The sequence below is a fragment of the Salvelinus fontinalis genome, chromosome 17 (genome assembly GCF_029448725.1).
Source record: "Salvelinus fontinalis isolate EN_2023a chromosome 17, ASM2944872v1, whole genome shotgun sequence".
NCBI lineage: Eukaryota > Metazoa > Chordata > Actinopteri > Salmoniformes > Salmonidae > Salvelinus > Salvelinus fontinalis.
The window spans coordinates 37,085,776-37,111,119 of record NC_074681.1 but is presented as its reverse complement, the minus strand read 5'-3'; the positions used below and the strand labels follow the sequence as shown (position 1 = coordinate 37,111,119).

The window sequence follows — 25,344 nt, the reverse complement described above, 5'->3', positions numbered from 1 at the left end:
TAAAATGTGATATTACGGTGTTAGGCTTTCACACAATTCAGGGAAACGGATCATTATTATGGTGCCCATAGAAAGGAGTCAAGAGTGCATGCAGGTGCGTGTGCCGCTGCAAATGTTCTTCAAAGTAGACAAAAATAGGTTCGTTCGGGTTCAAATCACCAAGGGTATGACGCCATGTCATCTTGTAACTGTACATCAAACATAGTGATCATCAACGTTGACACTGTATATGTCAGGAGTTTTATGATATGGAAAAGCGCACATTTTGACTAACGGGTGCTTGGCTTGCATGCATGACCTCCGAGCACTATTTATTATAATCCTCAACGTCTCATCGTTCAAAAATACATAAGAGTCCTCTTAATTTACAGCATTTCCCTCGTTCCGACAACAACAAATGCGCGGGAGGGATGGGAGCAACTTCTTGTCGCGCGATGTGCTCAAGTTCAGAACGCCTGTCAGTCAAAACCCACCGCTGAGCCTGAGCTCTGACGTCGTGTGTGGCGTGTTACTTTACCGCCGCTGTTTTCCCATTTGAACCGTTTACGGGTACAAGTGTAAAGGGTTAACATTGGTTGAGAGAGTTCACTTAAAGCTTTTAATCCTGTCTTCGAGAAGTGTGAGCTACACAAAACTGTCCTTTGTTACTGTATGTACCACTTACTGTAGAGAAAAACATACTAGTGAAGACACCCAAAGAAATGGTGCCACTAACATTAGTTGACATGGGACGCAAATGATAACAACTCAGACGGCTGATTCACATTTAGCTTGCTTTAGATACTTACAATAGTCTATTCACTCAGAAATCGACAGCTTGGAATTTTGATTTTGAGAAGACTCCACATTTTTCTAGCTTCCTATGTAAGATATATTTAAGGGGGTTGCCTAATTGGAAGGAGGGGTTTTCCGCTGTTTATGACACCCTCTGGGTCTTCCAGGAAGTTTAGTGAGTTCTCTGTGATGATCGTCGTGGTAGGTAGGAGCGAGAGGATGTAAAGCTCTGAATGTTTTATAACGTTAGAGTTGTACAGCGTTTCGTGCTCAAGGCTAAGACCTCTCACAAACAGATGGAAACTGGGAGCAGACCGTTCCAAACTATTTACAGGCACTTCTACCACCATCTCTCCCACGCACGTAACCCCCAGGGCTAGACCCTGGACATTTCTTCTCACTGGCTGTGTCTCAGATGATACACTACTCACAATGAAGTGCACTACTTTGGACTAGAGCCCTGTTGCATTGGATTATATACAGTTTATAGGCTATAGGACATACACAGTGTGAGTGCTCAACTCTTCCCAAGGTTCTCTTTCATACGACTCAGAGAAACAGACTTCATACGGCACTTCTTTGGATGTGTTTAAACTATAAACTCTTCCAGACTTTCCTGCCCTTTGGGAAAACCCCTATGCATGTTCCTCTACCTGCAGCAGAAGGAGCTGAAGAGAGGCTAACAATAGAGAACTGTGATTCCTCCGACCTGGAGATTTTATCCTAGTTTTGCAGAATATTGGCACCTCTTTAGCGCTTTGACGTCCTTGATGCCCTTTTTTCCCCCTGTGTTCCCACTTTGAACCTACAGTATAATTTGATGAGAAGCAGTCTGTTCGATAGAAGTCCTTTGAAGAAGCTAGGAGGGCTGACTATCTCATTCCAGTAAAGTGGAGGGCAGAGGTTGAACCCCCAGACTGTAAGTTTATTACAGTGCAGCTGGAAAAAAAACACTGTGCTCCACGAAACGCACTGTAAAGCACAGACTTGGAGAGCCCTCTACGCATTGGAGGAAACACATCCATCTGTAACTCTCTCTCCATCCTCACCAACCTGCCGTGTGGAAAGAAGGGGAAAAAGTGGACATAATGTTTGTTGTCATCATATTTCCTGTGATATCACTTGGAATATTAGACTTGAGTGTCTTACCAGGTCAGGCCAGTTTTTGTTCGCGGAGTGTCTTGAAAACCTCTTCGCTCCACTCTTCCAGTCCCACGGGAATGAGGCTAGCACACATCGTTTGAGGAGGAGGAGGGATATTTCAGGTGAAAAGGGGAATGAAATCTACAATACAGACTGGACATCATACAGTCAGGCTGAATACCAAACTCAAGCTGTTCATGAGTAATGCCACTCTCAGATTCTGCAGTCAAATCCAATTTTATTTGTCACATTTGCCGAACAGGTGTAGACCTTACCGTGAAATGCTTACGTACAAGCCCTTAACCAACAATACAGTTTTAAGAAAATGCATTTAAGAAAGGATTTACTAAATAAACTAAAAGTAAAAAAATTTATAACACAAGTAACAATAAAATAACAACAGCGAGGCTATATACAGGGGAACCGGTACCGAGTCAATGTACAGGTTAGTCGAGGTAATTTGTACATGTAGGTAGGGGTAAAGTGACTATGCATAGCTGATTTTATTTTGTACCGGAGTGACGTTTTTGGTTTTGTGTGGTGTGCGTGTCGAAATATGATACAATTACTATGAGGTTAAAGTGCAGACTGTCAACATTATTTTGAGGGTTTTTTCATCCATATCGTAGTCAAAGTAGTCAAAAGTTTAGTATGTGGTCCCATATTCCTAGCACGCAATGATTACATCAAGCTTGTGACTACAAAGTTGTTGGACACATTTCTTGTTTGTTTTGGTTGTGTTTCAGATTATTTTATGCTCAATATAAATGAATGAAAATGTATTTTGTCATTTTGGATTGACTTTAATTGTAAATAAGACTAGAATATGTTTCTGAACACTTCTACATTAATGTGGATGCTACCATGATTACGGACAGTCCCTGAATGAATCGGGAATAATGATGAATGAGAAAGTTACAGACGCACAAATATCATACCCCCAAGACATGCAAACCTCTCACCATTACAACAACAGGGGAAGTTAGCCTTTTTAGAGGGTATGATATTTGTGTGTCTGTAACTTTCTCACTCATCATTATTCCCGATTCATTCAGGACTGTCCGTAATCATGGTAGCATCCACATTAATGTAGAAGTGTTTAGAAACATATTCTGTTCTTTAAACTTTGGAATACTTTAATGTGCATAAGTGATTTTGTCCCAGTACTTTTGGTCCCCTAAAATAAAGGGGACTATATACAAAAAAAGTGCTGTAATTTCTGAATGGTTCACCTGATATGGATGAAATCACCCTCAAATTAAAACAGACGGTCTGCATTTTAACCTCAGTCATTGTATCACTATATCTACCTAAACTACCATGTATCCCTGCACATCGATATGGTATTGGTACCCCTTGTAAATAGCCAACATTATTATGTGTTATTATCGTCTTTTTTTAACTATACATCATTGAGGAAGAGCTTGTACGTAAGCGTTTCACTGTAGGGCTACACCTGTTGTATTTAGTGCATGTGACGAATAAAATGTGATTGGATTTGAAGTGCCCTCTGTCTATCCAATCTCATCTCTGCTCCACACCAGGATACCGTTCACTATCTTCTGAGTTTCTGCCATGTCCTAAAATGCCTGTGGTAAACTTGTACTACATTCGGTAGGATTTATCGGAGACTAGAATTAGACTGTCTCAATGGAATCCTAATCCCCCTCATCTGTACTGAGGTATGGTGTAATCAAATTAAATCAAGCTTTATTTATACAGTTTTATAGTTTTATACATTAAAGTTTTATTTACCACGCAACATAAGAGGATAAAAAACAAAAGAATAACACTAAAATCAGAATGATTAAAAAGCACCCTAAGGAAAAACAAAACAAAAAAATTGTGTTTTAAGATCTCTTAATTATGTCCACAGTTTCGGCCCCCCTAAGGTGTACATTCTATACCCTCAGCCTCATGCCTCACCCCTCCTTAAGTCTGTTGTCTACCCTCCTTGAAGCGTGAGGCTGAGGCATAACGATTGACTTACAGTAAGGAGAGTTGTTGATTGACTCAATGAGGGGTGAGGTTTGAGACTGAGGGTGACCTAAAATGTACATCGCTCTGGGCACAAATCTCTAACCACGGTGAAACATTAAACGCCTTTTCAGAGCCTCGGCATGTCCCGAAATGCCAGGAAGACTAATTTCTCAAAATGAGCCTGATGCTGTTTGCACAGCTGCTGGCCACTCATGCAGTGACCTGTTGAACCTGCATGCCAGGACTCACTGTCATTGTCTTTTGAGTGATAGGCTTTAGTCAGTTGTTTTTAAAGTGTTCATTTCATCCGAGCCTTGTTGGTTTTTATGGTAATATTGCATGTGTCATCCAACGATATGGGTCGTATCAAATTATTCCTGAAGTGCTCAAACATGACTTAAAAGAAGCTAACTGATGTTTTTAGATTTTGATCGGAAAGTTTTTAAAGGGGAAGTGTATTGAATTTTAAAGGAAAACATTTCAGCGTACATGTATTTTGCATGGTGACAGGTTTTATTCCTGTGCTTTAGTTTCACATGTAGTTCACAGGCCATATGTATAGCAGAGATGGGATGAGGATCAGGCTCTTATGGTCAGTACAACAGAGCACTGCTCTTAGAGAGCATGCTGAAGTCTCAACGTGGCATACTGGCTAAGGGAATGGTCAACTACCAAAAAAATGCCACATAAATAACTAATGTGTCTCTTTTTAAGTTCTACTTGTTTTTTAGTTTGTCATCAGTCAGCCAAGACAAAAAACACAATGGTATTCCAATCTTCAGTATATGATTCAAGTTTCAGAATTGAACTGAAATGACTCACTGACCAGCATTTTATCACTTTTTCACAGAAGTCACCTGAGGAGAGACCCCAGACGAACCAGTCCAGTAACTCGGTTGTAACAGTCCGCTACTCTGAGTAAGTATTTATCAAAAAATTGCATTGTAAATGGAACCTACAGTATTTTCGATGTCTCACTTTCCCAAACTCTTCAGATGTTCACCATAATTTCTCTCCAAATAATTTTATGGCCATGGTTTTTTTTCTGGCTCCACTACTCTTTCTTCAGTAGCATGAGAGGCCAAACCAGTGGTGTTGCTATTTAGCTGCCCAACCACAATGGTAGCCTTGTCTACCAAGTCACCAAATGGTAGACCTATGCTACATGAATCGTATTGGACTGACCCTTTTTTTCAGTTTTCACCTGAAATGACATACCCAAATCTAACTGCCTTTATCTTAGGCACTGAAGCAAGGATATGCATATACTTGATACTATTTGAAAGGAAACACTTTGAGTTTGTGTAAATGTGAAAGGAATGTAGGAGAATATAACACATTACATCTGGTAATAGATAATACAAAGAAAAAACTAAATGTTTTTATTTGGTAATATCATCATTGAAGTGCAAGAGAAAGGCCATAATGTGTTATTACAGCCCAGGGGAAGTTTAGATTTTGGCCACTAGATGGCAGCAGTGTACGTGCAAAGTTTTAGACTGATCCAATGAACCATTGTATTTCTGTTCAACATTTTGTATCAAGACTGCCCAAATGTACCTAATTTGTTTATTAATAACTTTTCAAGTTCAAAACTATGCACTCTCCTCAAACAATAGCATGGTATTATTTCACTGTAATAGCTATTGTAAATTGGATAGTGCAGTTAGCTTAAAGTCTTGTTAATCTTTCTGCCAATATCAGATATGTCTATGTCTTGGGAATTGTTCTTGCTACTTACAACCTCATGCTAATCGCATTAGCCTACGTTAGCTCAACCATCCCCTGGATGGGACACCGATCCCGAAGAAGTAAAAAAAAAGGTGAAATAAAAAAATATGTGTGTGGTAAACATACAACTTGTTACACTGTGAGCTGAGAACTTGCAGTACTATTACTAGTTTACTTATTATCTTAAAACATAGTAATAGGCATAATAATACCATTGTCATAATGGTTAATGTAAAGGAGATGGTGATTTTAGTTACAGTAAATGTAGTTACTGTAAATTTCATCAACATGTTCTAGGTCTCTGACTGTGGTTGTCAGTCTCTTAGATGTCAGTTAATATACATCTGATATGTAATTAAAGTTATGTTTGATTTAGTTTTGATATGCCATAATTTGATGTCATATAATGTATTTCACTGTCACCTCTCTCTCTCTCAGTAGGCCAGGGAGTGAGGTTCAGGTGTACTACTCACGCCATCAAAGCTACAGGGACTTCTTTGATGAGTTAAATCGACGAGGCGACACTTTCTACGTGGTGTCCTTTCGCAGGGTGAGTCACCCCATGCATATTTTTATTTTTAATTTTTTTATTTAACCTTTATTTAACTAGGCAAATTCTTATTTACAATGACGGCCTACACCGGCCAAACCCGGGCGACGCTAGGCCAATTGTGCGCCGCCCTACGGGACTCCCAATCACGGCCGGTTGTGATACAGCCTGGATTCGAACCAGGGTGTCTGTAATAACGCCTCTAGCACTGAGATGCAGTGCCTTAGACCGCTGTGCCACTCGAGAGCCCCATATTCCATAGCATTTTCCATAGAAGTAGGCAACAATGTGTCCTTCGGATTGTGACTGATCTCATGGCCAAATGGAGATCCGGTCTGTTTCATGATGCAGTATTGTCATCAGCATGTCTTCAACAGATGAAACTGCTGAGTGGGAAAGAAACAGAATCATAAAGCGGTCATGAAACAATTTTGAAGGGCATATTGAGCATAACCAAGGGTACCAAGTTTCTGTCTTAATTGAAGGCGGAAAGCCCCAACTGAAAAAGCAGATGGTCTTTTGATGCTTAGGAAAATATTTCCTTCCCTTTTTTTTCTACTCCCAAATGTTGAAATAATGTTTAAATAACGTTTACATATTGCTTTAGTCATCTCTTATGTATATAGTGTATTCTATTCTACTGTATTTCAGTCAATGCTTCTCCGACATTGCTCAATCTAATGTTTATATGTTTCTTAATTCCATTCTTTTACTTTTAAATGTGTTTATTGTTGTGAATCGTTAGATACTACTGCACGGTTGGAGCTTGGAACACAAGCATTTCGCTACACCCGCAATAACATCTGCTAAATATGTCTATGTGACCAATAAAATGTGATTTGATTTGGAATGCATGAATGAATGAGGCTTGAAAAATGGCTGTGGCTGATTTATATATGTACATTGGCACTTCAATCGTCACAAATGAGCATATGTAATGCATTTGTATGTGATTTGTAGCTTTAACAGTGTTCAGTTAATGCCTGACCAATTGGCGAGTTTCATTCGTGTGTTTGATGTATAGAATTCTGAGCGAGCACATTCGGTAGGAATTATCTAGAACAATAAAGAAGATCCTTGAGGCTGTTTTTATTAATTTTCTTCTGTGTGGTGTTTTGTCTAAAATGACCGTCTAGGGTTACCGACGGAGTCCATTTCTCCTAAGCTATAAGATTGGAATTTCACATTTTTATTTGGTGTAGCCTAACCATAGATAGTCTTTTGATTTGTTGATTAAGCACATCTTCCTTCCGTCCTACACATTTTGACATCTTTTGTCTGGTCAATTCGAATGATGTATCCATTGTACTGACACATCTTTAATACATTTACATTAAAACAGAAGTCAAAAGAACCTGTTTATCGGCAACCTCTGCCAGGAAAGTGTATTCGATTACCAAATTGAACATACCTCCATTTTCATAAAAATTACCACAAACTATGAACTCTGAGACCCCCTAGATCTGTTAGTCCTTCTCCTCTGATATGTTTCCAGGCATTCCTTTAGACATATCATAGAGGGAAACCTGTAAAGTCTTCTGAGGCTTCGTAATAGTATTCTCATGATGCTAATCGGCTGAATCCCTTCTCAGTTCTGCCTCTGTTACACTGAGAAGGCTTTCATTGTCATTCCCCCCCCCCCCCCACCACACATTAAATTAGCCATCTATTCAGAAAGTCTTAGGTCTGATTTGCAACGTTATTCTAACCTGATGACTGCTCAGGAGAGTTAGCAGGGACCATTCTCTCTGATGGCCTGCCAACGTCTGTTTTGTGAGAACCTGAGAGCGAGAGAAACAGGCAGAGAGAGAGAAGGAAAGTGAACTCTGATCACAATCTCTCCATTTGGACCATCATCTCCCAGGGGCCCCTCTTTAGCTCTTTTGTGTGCCCGTCAGCTCTGCTCTCTGAGGGCCCTTTATCCAAGGACCAGATATGTTTCCCGAAGGCCCTGTTTACCGAGCCCCAATGGAGACATCAACCCACCCACCACCTGTTTTCAGACCTGCCTACATCATTCAGACCGGATAAGGGACTCTTATACATTTTTTTGGTATCATGGCGTCAATGGAAACCGTTTGCTGGCAAACCAAGTATGCTCCTTTCCAGTAGTTACTGTACATAAGCTGTACATTGCGTTGTTGTCAATGAGTCAAACCCTCCACACTTTGACGGTCTTAAAGGAACATATCTACATTTGAATCTGTTTTACTACAACAAATAGAAACACACCATTTTCACATATGTTGGGGTGGTGCTGGAGATGATGGAGACGAAGTTCAACATTTGTGAAATGTTTCTTTTTTTTTAAGCGAGTGTCACGTATTTACAGTAACTGGATGAATGGCACTCTGCAAACAAGCGTTGTGACATTATTGGATGTGGCTGCCGGCTTCTGTACGATCTGTAGCCTTCAAATGGGTCATTCAGCCAGCCATGGAGACCTACCAGTAGACAAGAATGTACAGTAGAGGAGGGAGGGAGGGACTGCACAGCTGCAGTTGGCTCTCCTAAGCCTCAGCCCTCTCTCTGGCCTGATGGAATGAACAGAGCAGCTTCTGATTTCATTGGCCTGTCCCAAAGCGCACGCCACAACGCAAGTGATGGAAAGAGCAGAACACTAACTTGATGCACATGGGTAGACCTGGGCTGCTGTGGGAAGGAACAGCAGAACCCAAAGGTTTTGTAGGGGGATGTGATTATCAGGAATATATACATGCCTACACTGCCTGAATCACTTTCGTTGAGGATAATTGGCTCACTGGGGTACTACGCTAAAGTGAATAGATGTTTTTGAACAAAATGGTAGGATTCTTTTCCTTCTCTTTTTTTATTTTCTTCAAAACTCATGGAAACGTGTGGTCTCTTAGAGTTCAGACCGAGCCGCTATTACAACCTCTGCCAAAGAGCCGAATGGGGGGCAGGCCTACTGTATCCCCATGAAGACAGCTAGCATGTGTCCTTTTGAAGACTGCTAGCAAGGGCCCTTGAAGCACCAACGCAGCAATAATCCATCCTCTTTCATTCTCCTGAAGGTGGCTGTTGATAGGCTCTATTTGTATTTATTTAGGATCTCCATTAGCCTACTCTTCCTGGGGTCCAGCAACATTAAGGCAGTTACAGTTGAAGTAGGATGTTTACATACACCGTAGCCAAATATATTTAAACTCAGTTTTTCACAATTCCTGACATTTAATCATAGTAAAAATTCCCTGTCTTACTTCAGTTAGGATCACCACTTTATTTTAAGAATGTGAAATGTCAGAATAATAGTAGAGAAAGATTCATTTCAGCTTTTATTTATTTTGTCACATTCCCAGTAGGTCTGAAGATTACATACACTCAATTAGTATTTGGTAGCATTGCCTTTAATTTTTTTAAACTTGGGTCAAATGTTTCGGGTAGCCTCCCACAAGCTTCCCACAATAAGTTGGGCGAATTTTGGCCCATTCCTCCTGACAGAGCTGGTGTAACTGAGTCAGGTTTGTAGGCCTCCTTGCTCGCACACACATTTTCAGTTCTGCTAACCAATTTTCTATAGGATTGAGGTCAGGGCTTTGTGATGGCAACTCCAATACCTTGACTTTATTGTCTTTAAACCATTTTGCCACAACTTTGGAAGTACGCTTGGGGTCATTGTCCATTTGGAAGACCCATTTGCGACCAAGCTTTAACTTCCTGACTGATGTCTTGAGATGTTGCTTCAATATATCTACATAATTGTCCCTCATTATACTATCTATTTTGTGAAGCGCACCAGTCCCTCCTGCAGCAAAGCACCTCCACAACATGATGCTACCTCCCCCAAGCTTCATGGTTGGGATGGTGTTCTTCGGCTTGCAAGCCTCCTCCTTTTTGCTCCAAAAATAACAATGGTCATTATGGCCAAACAGTTCTATTTTTGTTTCATCAGACCAGAGAACATTTCTCCGAAAAGTACGATCTTTGTACCCATGTGCAGTTGTAAACTGTAGTCTGGCTTTTTTATGGCGGTTTTTGAGCAGTGGCTTCTTTCTTGCTGAGTGGCCTTTTAGGTTATGCTGATATAGGACTTGTTTTACTGTGGATATACATACTTTTGTACCTGTTTCCTCCAGCATCTTCACAAGATCTTTTGCTGTTCTGGGATTGATTTGCACTTTTCACACCAAAGTACATTCATCTCTAGGAGACGGAACACTTCTCCTTCCTGAGCAGTATGACGGCTGTGTGGTCCCGTGGTGTTTATACTTGTGTACTATTGTTTATACAGATGAACGTGGTACCTTCATGTGTTTGGAAATTGCTCCCAAGGATGAACCAGATTTGTGGAGGTCTACAATTATTTTTCTGAGGTCTTGGCTGATTTCTTTTTATTTACACTTGATGTCAACCAAAGAGGCACTGAGTTTGAACGTAGGCCTTGAAACACATCCACACCTCCAATTGACTCAAATTATGTCAATTAGCCTATCAGAAGCTTCTAAAGCCATGACATCATTTATGGAATTTTCCAATCTGTTTAAAGGCACAGTCAACTTAGTGTATGTAAACTTCTGACCTACTGGAATTGTGATACAGTGAATTATAAGTGAAATAATCTGTCTGTCAACAGTTGTTGGAAAAATTACTTGTGTCATGCACAAAGTAGATATCCTAACCGACTCTCCAAAACTATAGTTTGTTAACAAGAAATTTGTGGAGTGGTTGAAAAACGAGTTTTAATGACTGCAACCTAAATGTATGTAAACCTCCGACTTCAACTGTATATACAATCAAAATGACATTACGTTTCCTGACACTTTTCACAACACATTAAGTGTGTTCCCCCAAGCCACTACTCTACTACCACATATCTACAATATAAAATCCATGTGTACGTGTGTGTGTGTGTGTTATCACGTGTGTCTGTGCCTGTGTGTGCTGTGAATACCCAATGGGGAACAGTGCCTGGTGTGTGTTTTTCACTAAGCTCCTTACTTCTGTCAGCTTCTTAGAACTGGTGTTGTTTCAAGGGCTGGGTCAGAACCAGAGTCTCAGTCTATTATAAGTGCAGTTGACCCTGGCTTCCATGTCTTCTCAATGTTAATCTCCACCTACTTACACTGTTATTTAGACACTGTATTGTGCTGATCCGAGCCAGTCCGTACTGGCGCCGATATTTTACTCAGAAGCAGACCAATCATGTAGCTAGCTACTTTTAGCCGATGCTAACATTTATGTTAGCCATCTATGTCCATCTGAGGTAAAGTCATATGTACTCCCCAGAGTGGCAGCTGGCTTCAAAACAAAATATTTACCTCTGTGCCGTCACTCTAGTCTACTGTAAACATCTGACTTTTTAGGGCTTTTGAGTCTTTTGATATGTTAACTAGTCCTTGGGAGCCCTAACTTCAATGATCCTAATTGACCCCGTAGCTCTTCAGTCTGTAGTCCTACTTTACTGTATATCTGTTCTACATCAGTGAGCTTCGGGCTGAAGTTCCTAGTTTTTCCGTGACTTCTTCTCGCAGGAACAGCTCTGTTTTTAACTCTTTAAAATCTTTTCAAATACTGTAGCTGGGCTTGATTGAGTTTGCCTGCCGCAATAGAACCAATGGAATAGTCCCAAAACTGCAGAACCGACCCACCTGGCACTGCAGGAAGGCTAAATCAAACACAGAAGGACAGTGGTCTCTCAACCATGCATGGGTCTCCTCTCCCAGACCACCGATGTTTAACAGGAGTTTGTATTACTGTGTTCATGCCTCTAATAAAGGCTAGGGTTCCATGGAGGGAATTTAGATGACTAGCTGATCAGACAGCATGTAGATGCATTTGAACTCTGCCAACTTCATAGAAATGGAGGAAAAGTAGCCTTGGTTTGTGTCAAGAAATGACTGTCACTGATATGGTCTGGGTTTTAATGGCCATGTGCTTGATTTGTGATTTATTTCTTTGAACAATGGATGGCTTGTCTAGCTAATGTGCCCATCATTGATTATTTTCATAGAGCCCCAGCTGTCTACTTTTAAAATACATTTACAACCACATCATTCCCCTGTTCTTTTTATGTGTATGTCACAACCTGCTGTCCAGGTGTCAACGCTGTTGTTAACTACTGTTTTTGGCCTGTCTCTTCAAACAATGACTGTCTTTACACCCCAAACTGTGAAAACATTGTACAGTCAAAGGTATGATCAGAGGTCAATGTATGTTGAGATTTATGGGCCTTAAGTTCTCTTTAGGACGTTTTTTTGTGAATTCCGTACCTCTTGTGCCTTGTGGGGTTCGTGGTGCGTGCACTTCAGGCCGCAGTGGCCACGGAAGTGTCTGGATGTCTCTGGTCTGTCATTACGTGTATTTGTTCTTGTTGTCAGCCTATAGGTGGACAGACAGTGACTTGAGGCATTGTTTGGGTTGTAGTCACTCCCCTTGACCATGGCACCCATGACTGTAAATTATGTACATTTATTGATATCAGGTCGCCCTTGGGAAGTAGTTATTCTGACGTCAGTGGGACTACATACAGTACCAGTCAAAAGTTTAGACACACCTACTAATTCAAGGGTTTTTCTTTATTTTTACTATTTCTACATTGTATAATAATAGTAAAGACATAAAAACTATGAAATAACACATATGGATTCATGTAGTAGCCAAAAAAGTGTTAAACACATCAAAATATATTTGAGATTTGAGATTCTTCAAAGTAGCCACCCTTTGCCTTGATAGCTTTCCACACTCTTGGCATTCTCCCAACCAGCTTCATGAGGTAGTCACCTGGAATGCATTTCAATTAACAGGTGTGCCTTGTTAAAAGTTCATTTGTGGAATTTCTTTCCTTCTTAATGTGTTTGAGCCAATCAGTTGTGTTGTGACAAGGTAGGGGTGGTATACAGAAGCTAGCCCTATTTGGTTAAAGACCAAGTCCATATTATGGCAAGACCAGCTCAAATAAGCATAGAGAAACGACAGTCCATCATTACTTTAAGAAATTAAGGTCAGTCAATCCAGAAAGATTGAAGTGCAGTCGCAAAAACCATCAATCGCTATGATGAAACTGGCTCTCATGAGGACCGCCACAGGAAGGAAGACCCAGAGTTACCTCTGCTGCAGAGGATAAGTTCATTAGAGCTACCAGCCTCAGAAATTGCAGCCCAAATAAATGCTTCACAGAGTTCAAGTAACAGACACATCTCAACATCAAGTGTTCAGAGGAGACTGTGTGAATCAGGCCTTCATGGTTGAATTGCTGCAACGAAACCACTACTAAAGAACACCAATAAGAAGAAGAGACTTGCTTGGGCCAACAATCACGAGCAATGGACATTAGACTGGTGGAAATCTGTCTTTTTGGTCTGATGAGTCCAAATGTGAGATTTTTGGTTCCAACCGCCATGTCTTTGTGAGACGCGGAGTAGGTGAACAGATGATCTCTGCATATGTGGTTCCCACCGTAAAGCATGGAGGAGGTGGTGTGGGGGTGCTTTGCTCTTGACACTGTCTGTGATTTATTTAGAATTCAAGGCACACTTAACCAGCATGGCTATCACAGCATTCTGCAGCGATGCACCATCCCATCTGGTTTGCCCTTAGTGGGACTGTCATTTGTTTTTCAACAGGACAATGACCCAAAACACACCTCCAGGCTGTGTAAGGGCTATTTGACCAAGAAAGAGAGTGATGGAGTGCTGCATCAGATGACCTGGCCTCCACAATCACCCGACTTCAACCCAATTGCGATGGTTTGGGATCAATTGGACCTCAGAGTGAAGGAAAAGCAACCAACAAGTGCTCAGCATATGTGGAAACTCCTTCAAGACTGTTTGAAAAGCATTCCTCATGAAGTTCAAGTTCAAGTTTTTTATTTTAAATAGCCCTTCGTACATCAGCTAATATCTCGAAGTGCTGTACAGAGACCCAGCCAAAAAACCCAAACAGCTAGAATGCAGGTGTAGAAGCACGGTGGCTAGGAAAAACTCCCTAGAAAGGCCAAAACCTAGGAAGAAACCTAGAGAGGAACCAGGCTATGAGGGGTGGCCAGTCCTCTTCTGGCTGTGCCGGGTGGAGATTATAACAGAACTATGCCAAGATGTTCAAAAATGTTCATAAGTGACAAGCATGGTCAAATAATAATCATGAATAATTTTCAGTTGGCTTTTCATAGCCGATCATTAAGAGTTGAAAAACAACAGGTCTGGGACAGGTGGCGGTTCCATAACCGCAGGCAGAACAGCTGAAACCGGAACAGCAGCCAGGCCAGGCGGACTGGGGACAGCAAGGAGCCACCACGCCCGGCAGTCCGACGTATGGTCCCAGGGCTCAGGTCCTCCGAGAGAAAGAAAGAGAGAAGGAGAAAATTAGAGAGAGCCAAGATTTTCAAAATGTTCATAAATGACAAGCATGGTCAAATAATAATCAGGAATAAATCTGTTGGCTTTTCATAGCCGATCATTAAGAGTTGAAAACAGCAGGTCTGGGACAGTTAGGGGTTCCGTAACCGCAGGCAGAACAGTTGAAACTGGAATAGCAGCAAGGCCAGGTGGACTGGGGGCAGCAGGGAGTCGTCATGCCCGGTAGTCCTGACGTATGGTCCTAGGGCTCAGGTTCTCAGAGAGAGAGAAAGAAAGAGAGAACGAGAGAATTAGAGAAAGCATACTTAAATTCACACAGGACACTGGATAAGACAGGAGAAGTACTCCAGGTATAACCAACTGACCCTAGCCCCCCGACACAAACTACTGCAGCATAAATACTGGAGGCTGAGACAGGAGCGGTCAGGAGACACTGTGGCCCCATCCGAAGATACCCCCGGACAGGGCCAAATAGGAAGGATATAACCCCACCCACTTTGCCAAAGCACAGCCCCCGCACCACTGGAGGGATATCTTCAACCACCAACTTATAATCCTGAGACAAGGCCGAGTATAGCCAACAAAGATCTCCACCACAGCACAAACCAAGGGGGGGCGCCAACCCAGACAGGAAGATCACGTCAGTAACTCAACCCACTCAAGTGACGCACCCCTCCCAGGGACGGCATGAAAGAGCACCAGTAAGCCAGTGACTCAGCCCCTGTAATAGGGTTAGAGGCAGAGAATCCCAGTGGAGAGAGGGGAACCGGCCAGGCAGAGACAGCAAGGGCAGTTCGTTGCTCCAGAGCCTTTCCGTTCACCTTCACACTCCTGGGCCAGACTACGCTCAATCATATGACCTACTGAAGAGATAAGTCTTCAGTAAAGACTTAAAGGTTGAGACCGAGTCTGCGTCTCTCACATGGGTAGGCAGACTGTTCCATAAAAATGGAGATCTATAGGAGAAAGCCCTGCCTCCCGCTGTTTGCTTAGAAATTCTAGGGACAATTAGGAGGCCTGCGTCTTGTGACCGTAGCGTACGTATTGGTATGTACGGCAGGACCAAATCGGAAAGATAGGTAAGAGCAAGCCCATGTAACGCTTTATAGGTTTACAGTAAAACCTTGAAATCAGCCCTTGCCTTAACAGGAAGCCAGTGTAGGGAAGCTAGCACTGGAGTAATATGATCAAATTTCTTGGTTCTAGTCAGGATTCTAGCAGCCGTATTTAGCACTAACTGAAGTTTATTTAGTGCTTTATCCGGGTAGCCGGAAAGTAGAGCATTGCAGTAGTCTAACCTAGAAGTAACAAATGCATGGATTAATTTTTCTGCATCATTTTTGGACAGAAAATTTCTGATTTTTGCAATGTTACGTAGATGGAAAAATGAAGTTGGTTGAGAGAATGCCAAGAGTGTGCAGAGCTGTCAAGGCAAAGGGTGGCTACTTTGAAGAATCTAAAATCTACAATATATTTTGATTTGTTTACACTTTTTTGGTTACAACCAGTGGTGAAAAAAGTACCCAATTTTCATACTTGAGTAAAAGTATAGATACCTTTTAATAGAAAGTTACTCAAGTAAAAGTGAAAGTCACCCAGTAAAATACTACTTGAGTAAAAGTCTAAAACTAATTGGTTTTAAATATACTTAAGTATCAAAAGTAAATTGAATAGCTAAAATATACTTAAGTATCAAAAGTAAAAGTATAAATAATTTCAAATTCCTTATATTAACCAAAGCAGACAGCACCATTTTCTTGTTTTTATGTATGTATTGCCAGGGGCACACTGCAACACTCAGACATTATTTACAAAAGATGCAATTGTGTTTAGTGAGTCCGCAAGGCCAGCGGTAGTAGGGACAACCACGTCTTCTGTTGATAAGTGCGTGAATTTGACACTTCCTGTCCTGCTAAGCATTCAAAATGTAACAAGTACTAGTGGTTGTCAGAGAAAATGTATGGAGTAAAAAGTGCAATATTTTATTTAGGAATGTAGTGAAGTAAAAGTAAAAGTTGTCATAAATAGTAAAGTACAGATACCCCCCAAAAATATTTAAGTAGTACTTTTAAAGTATTTTTACTTAAGTACTTTACGCCACTGGTTACTACATGATTCCATGTGTTATTTCATAGTTTTGATGTCTTCACTATTATTCTACAATGTAGAAAATAGTAAAAATAAAGAAAAACCCTTGAATGAGTCTGTGTGTCCAAACTTTTGACTGGTACTGTAGTTAAATAAAGGTTAAATCAAATTGAGTCCACATGCATAGTCCTACTGGGATTTGCAAGAGAAAATCCGCCCTGAACAGCACAACATCTCTACTGTCAAATGTATCTCCTTCTTGTCTAAAGACTAGGTGAACTCTTGAGTAATGACTCACTGCATTCACTCTCTAATCCCCCATTCTCTCTCTGTGTCTCTAGGATCACCTTCTGCTCCCTGCAACCAACCACAGCAAGGGGAGCAGGCCAAAGATGTCCTTGGTGTTACCAGCTATTAATATGAACGGTAAGGACCAGTAGACAATGTGAACTGAGCAACAGCATGCCAAATATCAACTTTTGACTCTGAACTCTAAGGAAGTGTATTGTACGTTTTAGAGCAGAGCTTTCACGTAATCAGAAGCCACGGCCAATTTACACCTCCACCTACCCACAGTGTATAAACAGAAAACCTACACTCACTGTAACTATAGTCATTAGTTTAGTGAAAGCTTGAACCAGCTTCAACAACTGAGTGTTAGTGCGGTGGATGAATACTCACACACTTTTCCTTCTAGTCTTGAAAGCTTTACTCTGTATTTACTTCCTATTGAGTCAGTAACATAAATCGTTTTCATGTGTAAGCTAAGCTCTTTGTATTTCTGGCATGTGCAATGAATTAGGCTATTTTGCTGAGGGGAATTGTACTGGTCTTTTGGTGTCCCTTCTACCCTGAAGAAAAGGAAAGGAAGTGGGATACAGATGATAGCGGAACGCTGTTGTATTTTCCATACCCTTTTAAGGAAAGAATATATAGTTCCTGGAGTTCAGAGACAGTACTGTACAGGACATTTTTCTTTTCTAATCTTAGGTGATTTACTGTCTCTCCAGTGACCGGGTAGGGTTATGTTTCAGAGGAGTGCTTTAAAATATGAGTCAGATTTGACTAGGTCATGGGGAATTTATTCACCCTCCTTTGTTTGGGTTCTGTCCCCTCAGGCTTCAGAATGTTTTTTTAGTTTTTTGTGTGCAGTTATGATTAATTATTGATACATTTTATAGGTCTGTATTTTAAGCTACTAAGTATTGCCATAATATGTACTATGATTAGCATTCAAACGTTTTGTTAAGATGTATAAAATGTGAAAATTCCAAATTAGAAAACAACCACTGCACTTGATTCTCATAGGGTCTGAGGTTTCCGATGTACAGTTTCTCATAGAAACTCTATGCTCAGCAGTAAGTGCTGTGAGACCACTGTGCTTTGGATCTATTATCATGGTTCATCCATTCCGCAGCCATACTGTCTCTCAGAGCTCAGCCCTTACAGACAGGGGTCTCCGGCCAAAGGAAAACCTTCCTCCTTGGAGTCCTCTGGAGAACGGCTGCCCTCAATCCAGGAGCCCCACTGTCATGGCCAACAGCCAGGCCCTTGTGAACATACGTTAGTGCGTCTGAGGCCCCTCTGTACCGAGAACTGCAGAGGCCTCTCTTACCCTCTTTACACTCTTAATGGTCTGAAACTTTCCACGACCGGTTTTCAGAGTCGTATGGATCAACTTTGTTATGCAGCTGTGCACCATCTTGCAAAACAGAACTGTACGCGGACTGCTTGTTGGTTGCTTATATTTGTCCTTTTTCACACATGTACAAGTGCGTATTAATACGCATGTGTATGTTGAAACATTTTTTTTAATTTTTTTTTGCATATCCCAACTGAGACAACCTCGGAGAGATCACGGCCAGGGTCAGCCATTATCAACGGCCACCCTGGAGCAATTAGGGTTAAGTGCCTTGCTCAAGGGCACATCGGCAGATTTTTCACCTTGTCGGCTCGGTGATTCAAACAAGCAACCTTTCGGTTATTGGCCCAACGCTCTAACCGCTAAGATGCCTGCCACCCTGTTGTGTACCTTCAGCACCCTCTATCCATACTCTCTCTCTCAATATATATATATTTATTTCTCTTGTTCTCTCTCTCATATATATCCGGACAAATATTTTTTTCTCTTGTTCTCACAAGTTCAGTTTTTCTGGGACGTGCAGAAGTGGATGCCAGAGAGGAATTAGTTTGATGTGCTTATGGCTTTGTTGAAAGGATATCTTATGCTTATTGCATATCATTAGATAATATCCTTGGAGAGGCACAGAGGTGTCTGCATACACAGTGCATTCAGAAAGTATTCAGTTCTTGTTACGTACGCCTCTTGGAGGAGGGAACGCAACACCTCAACTCCCCGTGGAGTGAAAAAGTATGTGATGGTAGGTGTGGGGAAAGATGCCAGAGGCAGAGAAAAATACAGTTTACACGGTAATGTGGAGAAAAGGGGCTGGATGGAACCAAAGCAAAGAAAGTACAAAGTAAAGAGCCCCTCTCCTACCTTACCTGCCTTCCCACCTAACCTTTAGCACCAACTGGCGCACTAACCAAAATACAGGTGGTGGTCCGCCCAGGTCTTACCTAGTGTGCATAGACAGATTCAATACTACAGGTAATGTACGCCCGCAGGCCTCTTGCCTAAACACTCCCAAGGTGCGTTCCCCTTCCCCTCCTGGGAACAAATAATTTACCAATAGTTTAAGTGAACAATTTCAATAACCAAAACACTAAGTCCTATTGGCATACACATACCTCTGAAGGAGCGGCTACAAAATAATATCAACAAAACTTTCACTAACCAACACAGGACATAAAAGAAGCACTCCCCCTGATGAAGGAACAAGAAGGAGTTGGTAATTGAAGAGACAGCTGTTTCCCCTGATGAGAGGGAGGTGTCAGAGCTCCAATCAGCCATGGGGCCGACCAATCAGCTGCTTTAGGATTCCAGGAAGCCACTTCCTGAAATACACACACATACAAACCCACAACAACACAGAAACTGGAGAACGTAACAGAACCCTTGACTTATGACAGCCTTATTCTAAAATGGATTAAATTGTTTTTTCTCCCCCTCAAACTACACACAATACCCCATAATGACAAAGCAAAAACAGTTTATTTTTTTATTGTTGCAAATTTATAAAGAAAAAAACCCAGAAATATTACATTTACATAAGTATTCAGAACCTTTACTCGGTTATTTTTTTGAAGCACCTTTGGCAGCGATTACAGCCTCGAGTCTTCTTGGGTATGATGCTACAAGCTTTGCACACCTGTATTTGGGGAGTTTATCCTATTCTTCTCTGCAGATCCTCTCAAGCTCTGTCAGGTTGGATGGGGAGCGTCGCTGCACAGCTATTTTCAGGTCTCTCCAGAGATGTTCAATCGGGTTCAATTCCGAGCTCTGGCTGGGCAACTCAAGGACATTCAAAGAATTGTCCCAAAGCCACTCCTGCGTTGTCTTGTCTGTGTGCTTAGGGTCATTGTCCTGTTGGAAGGTGAACCTTCGACCCCAGTCTGAGGTCTTGAGCACTCTGGATCAGGTTTTCATCAAGGATCTTTCTGTACTTTGCTCTGTTCATCTTTCCCTCGATCCTGACTAGTCTCCCAGTCCCTGCCGCTGAAAAACATCCCCACAGCATGAAGCTGCTACCACCATGCTTCACCGTAGGGATGGTTCCAGGTTTCCTCCAGATGTGATGCTTGGTTTTCAGGCCAAAGAGTTCAGTCTTCGTTTCATCAGACCAGAGAATCTTGTTTTTCATGGTCTGAGAGTCCTTTTAGGTGCCTTTTGGCAAACTCCAAGCGGGCAGTCATGTGCCTTTTACTGAGGAGTGGCTTCCGTTTGGCCACTCTACCATAAAGGCCTGATTGGTGGAGTGCTGGAGAGATGTTTGTCCTTCTGGAAGGTTTTCCCATCTCCATAGAGGAACTCTGGAGCTCTGTCAGAATGACCATTGGGTTCTTGGTCACCTCCCTGACCAAGGCCCTTCTCCCCCGATTGCTCAGTTTGGCCGAGCGGAAAGTTCTAGGAAAAGTCTTGCTGGTTCCAAACTTCATCCATTTAAGAATGATGGAGGCCATTGTGTTCTTGGGGACCTTCAATGCTGCAGAATATTTTTGGTACCCTTCCCCAGATCTGTGCCTCGACACAATCCTGTCTCAGAGCACTACAGACAATTCCTTCAAGCTCATGGCTTGGTTTTTGTTCTGACATTCACTGTCAACTGTGGGACCTTATATAGACAGGTGTGTGCCTTTCCAAATCATGTCCAATCAATTGAATTTACCACAGGTGAACTTCATTCAAGTTGTAGAAACATCTCAAGCATGATCAATGGAAACAGGATGCACCTGAGCTCAATTTCGAGTCTCATAGCAAAGAGTCTGAATACTTATGTAAATAAGGTATTTCTGTTTTAAATTTTTAATACATTTGCAAAAATAATATTTTTGTAAATGTTTTGCTTTGTCATTATGGGATATTGTGTGTAGATTGATTGAATTAAATATTTTCCTCATCAATTTTAGAATAAGGCTGTAATGTAACAAAATGTTGAAAAAGTCAAGGGGTCTGAATACTTTCCGAATGCACTGTAATTGCCAGATGATTGTAACGGTAGGTTGTAATTTGCCCCAGCCATAGAGTGTGGTTGTTTAGAAATACCCCCTTTTGCCATAAATAGCTTCCATCTGTAGAAATGTCTTTGATATTCCTTACTACTCTAATAAAACAGTGGATTTGTCCTCCGAATCACTCTTCGGGTCTGCAACATACTGTGCAAAAATGCCAGTTGGCCTTTTGGGTAACCTTATCATAACCAATATTGGCCTCAGTTGAAGGGACTGCATGGTATGTGAAGGATAATGAAGGGCAATTGAGTATTTTCCCTCATGATTTGAAATAAGCCACTTCACTCTGCCGTGTTAACAGGCCAACATATTTTATCATGTTTACATGGTTAAGTTTCTGGTTGGTCTCACCCAAAGACCCATCTCACCGAGTAACCCCAAAGGGAAACTGGATGGGAAGCTGACAGAAAGGGATTTTGGGGGAGTGAGATGAGGGGCTGTGGGCTGACTCGAATTAGTAGACCTGCCTTGTCTGTATCAGCAAGGGTGATATTTGGAATGAGCTATGCTCAGGCAAAGTCTAGCAATATACAGGTGTGCCATTTGGAATTAGGTATGGTCTGTATGAATACACACATATGGCATTTTGAATTAGGTATGGGCTTGTCCAGTCTGTCAACATACAGAGGTGCCATTTGGAAATTCGCTGTACTCTGGTATGGTCTGTATCGGGTTGGAACCTAAATTATTTTCCAATCGCTTACTTTTTGCATTCGATTCCACTGTTCCGACCTGCCAAATAAAGTTCTGAACCGGTTCAACCCCCTCCCCCCAAAACATGCCGGATTATATCGCTCCTTTCTGTTCCTTTTTTAAGCACGACAGTAGATTACTTCACCAATCAGTGCGGATAGAGAAGTTTGGAGTGGGCACGCTATAGTTGTTTTCATGCGTAATGGACAGACATTACGCATGATTTTATGTAAATCGTAAACTTTTTCAGGTGGGGAGCGCGTGAAAGAGGGTGGAGGTGGCTTGGCTTGAAGTGCTGGGCATCTTGTTATGACATGCATGATCTGAATTAGTCCCACAGAATTATACCTATGGAGGAATTTTGAATGTCTTTGACCTTCTGAGAGTTGGCTTAATGTTTGACCAGGGCAAGATAGCTAGCTAGATAACAAGTTTGTGTGTGCAGAGCGGCACCACAATTAAAAACACGTCAGAACGTTTTGTACGGAAATACATCCAATGTGAAACGTGATAACTATAGTATCCTGAACTAGCATTGAAAAAATTGATCCAAGTAAACATCTCTCCCTAATTTCTGAATCGCGCTTGTAACGTATTGTAGGCTACAGTAGCCTATGCTTCAGAGGGGCAGGTAGCCGACACACGCGCACACACACTGGCAAAGATTTTCAGCTGGCAGGCAGACACTGGAATATGTTTCTGAGTGGCATTGAGAGCTTTGCATAGGCTCTTTGGTTGTTGAATTTTTTTGTGGTACTGAAAAAAATGCCCGGAAGTGAAATAATGTTAAAAACTTCTTATGGCTGCAATCCTGCTACCGGGATGATATGACAACAGCCAGTGAAAGTGCAGGGCGCCAAATTCAAACAACAGAAATCTCATAATTAAAATTCCTCAAACATACATGTATTTTATACAATTTTAAAGGTAATCTTGTTGTTAATCCCACCAAAGTGTCCGATTTCAAATAGGCATTACAGCGAAAGCACCACAAACGATTATGTTAGGTCACCGCAAAATCACAGAAAAACAGTAATTTTTCCAGCCAAAGACAGGAGTCACAAAAAGCAGAAATAGAGACAAAATTAATCACTAACCTTTGATGATCTTCATCCGATGACACTCATAGGACTTCATGTTACACAATACATATATGTTTTGTTCGATAAAGCTCATATTTATATCCAAAAACCTCCGTTTACATTGGCGCCATGTTCAGAAATGCCTCCAAAATATCCAGAGAAATTGCAGAGACACGTCAAATAACATAAATACTCATCATAAACTTTGATGAAAGATACATGTTTTACATAGAATTAAAGATACACCTGTTCTTAATGCAACCGCTGTGTCAGATTTCAAAAAGCTTTATGGCAAAAGCACTATATTAAATAATCTGAGAACAGCGTTCAGCCACAAAAGGAAGCCATACAGTTACCCGCCAAATTGTGCAGTCAACAAAACTCATAAAAAGCATTATAAATCTTCACTTACCTTTGCTGATCTTTGTCGGAATGCACTCCCAGGACTCCCACTTCCACAATAAATGTTTGTTTTGTTCGGTAATGTCCATCATTTATGTCCAAATATTTTTGTTACCGTGTTTGGTAAACAAATCCAAATTCAGAAGGTGCGTTCACTAAAAGCTGACGAAATGTCCAAAAGTTCCGTAACAGTCAGTAGAAACATGTCAAACGATGTATTGAATCAATCTTTAGAATGTTTTTAACATAAATCTTCAGTAACGTTCCAACCGGAGAATTACATTGACTTCAGATGTGCGATAGAACAGAGCTCCCTCTCATGTGAACGCGCATGGTCAGAGCATGGCCAGGTCATGGTAGACCTGACTATTTTCTGTCTCCTTTGGCCCCACTACACAGTAGAGGCATCAGACAGGGTTCTACAGACTGTTGACATCTAGTGGAAGCCGTAGGAAGTGCAAACTCATCCATATCCCACTGTGTTTTTCTGTAGGGGCTGTGTTGAAAATCGACCAACCTCAGAATTCCCACTTCCTGTTTGGATTTTTTTTCAGTTTTTTTCCTGCCATATGAGTTATGTTATACTCACAGACATCATTCAAACAGTTTTAGAAACTTCAGAGTGTTTTCTATCCAATATGAATAATAATATGCATATATTAGCAACTGGGACTGAGGAGCAGGGAGTTTACTATGGGCACCTCTGTGCATTTTTCATCCAAGCTACTCAATACTGCCCGTGCAGCCATAAGAAGTTAATAAATGATTACCATGCTTTTAACATAACAGTTCTGTTTCGGAACAGTATCAATCACTTTCGTTCCCGGTTCAGATTTTTTCCCGTTTTTTGGTTCTGTTCCTTATCCCGGTTCCAACCTCAGGTTTGTATCAATACACAGGCATGCCATTTGGAATTAGCTGGGCTCCTGGTCTGTATCAATATACAGGTGTGCCATTTGGAATTAGCTGGGCTCCTGGTCTGTATCAATATACAGGTGTGCCATTTGGAATTAGCTGGGCTCATGGTCTGTATCAATATACAGGTGTGCCATTTGGAATAATAATCTGTCTCCCAAACAACTGAACACCTTAACACTGTCATCTAGAGACAATGCAGGCGTTCAAAAACTCTGATTCAGTGCACAAAAATACTGTCTGTCAGATTCAGCACTCTTGAAAAAGAACGGTAACAAAATAATGTGTTCAATTCAATGTAATTTAATGTACACGGCATATTTATCTCGCTTTATTGGGTAATATTTTTTATATAGTGGATTATCTCATGCATGCATAGTCTTTTATAACTTGTATACAGCTCCGTTTTACGTAGTCTTCACAGTTTGACGGTCATGGTTTTCTCTGCCGAGTGAGCATCTCTTTTCTCTCTCTCTCGATCAGACATTCAGAACACAAACGGAAGGACCATCCAAATCAGCTGTATTCTTATCATCAAACTTATATTGTAAACTGGGCGGCTTGAGCCCTGAATTCTGATTGGCTGAAGGCTGTGGTATATCAGACCATATACCACAGGAATGACAAAACATTGAGTTTTACTGCTCTAATCACATTGGTAACCAGTTTATAATAGCAATAAGGCACCTCTGGGATTTGTGGTATATGGCCAATATAACACGACTAAGGGCTGCATCCAGGCACTCCACGTTGCGTCGGACATAAGAACATCCCTTAGCCCTGGTATATTGATAATATACCACACCTACTCTGGCCTTATTGCTTAAGTAGAAAACACCTACATACTTCCCTTGCACTACAGCACCACGTGTCCGCAAAATGCACCGGTTGCGTAACCTTTCCGATGTAATTTCCGTATGCATTAATCAGCTTTTAGATCCAAAACCTGATCCCTCCATGTGCTAGTAAATTCCTCCCGTCAGCTAAGCCACATGGACCTGGCCGTTCCGGTGGTTGTGTGGCTGATGGCTTCAGCAGG

General features: G+C 41.4%; 1 protein-coding gene across 3 annotated transcripts in view; it reads left to right on the top strand.

Annotated features, from left to right (window-relative positions):
* Window positions 1–25,344, top strand: part of LOC129814269 (cyclic AMP-dependent transcription factor ATF-6 alpha-like) — a 48,040-nt gene that overhangs the window by 21,308 nt on the left and 1,388 nt on the right. For 2 of the 3 annotated variants that reach the window (XM_055867286.1, XM_055867287.1), the window contains exons 13-15: window positions 4,748–4,815; window positions 6,067–6,178; window positions 16,923–17,007. In XM_055867286.1, the coding sequence (XP_055723261.1) occupies window positions 4,748–4,815; window positions 6,067–6,178; window positions 16,923–17,007 (265 nt within the window). The remainder of the gene's footprint in view (window positions 1–4,747; window positions 4,816–6,066; window positions 6,179–16,922; window positions 17,008–25,344) is intronic. The other variant, XM_055867288.1, reaches the window with a different exon arrangement.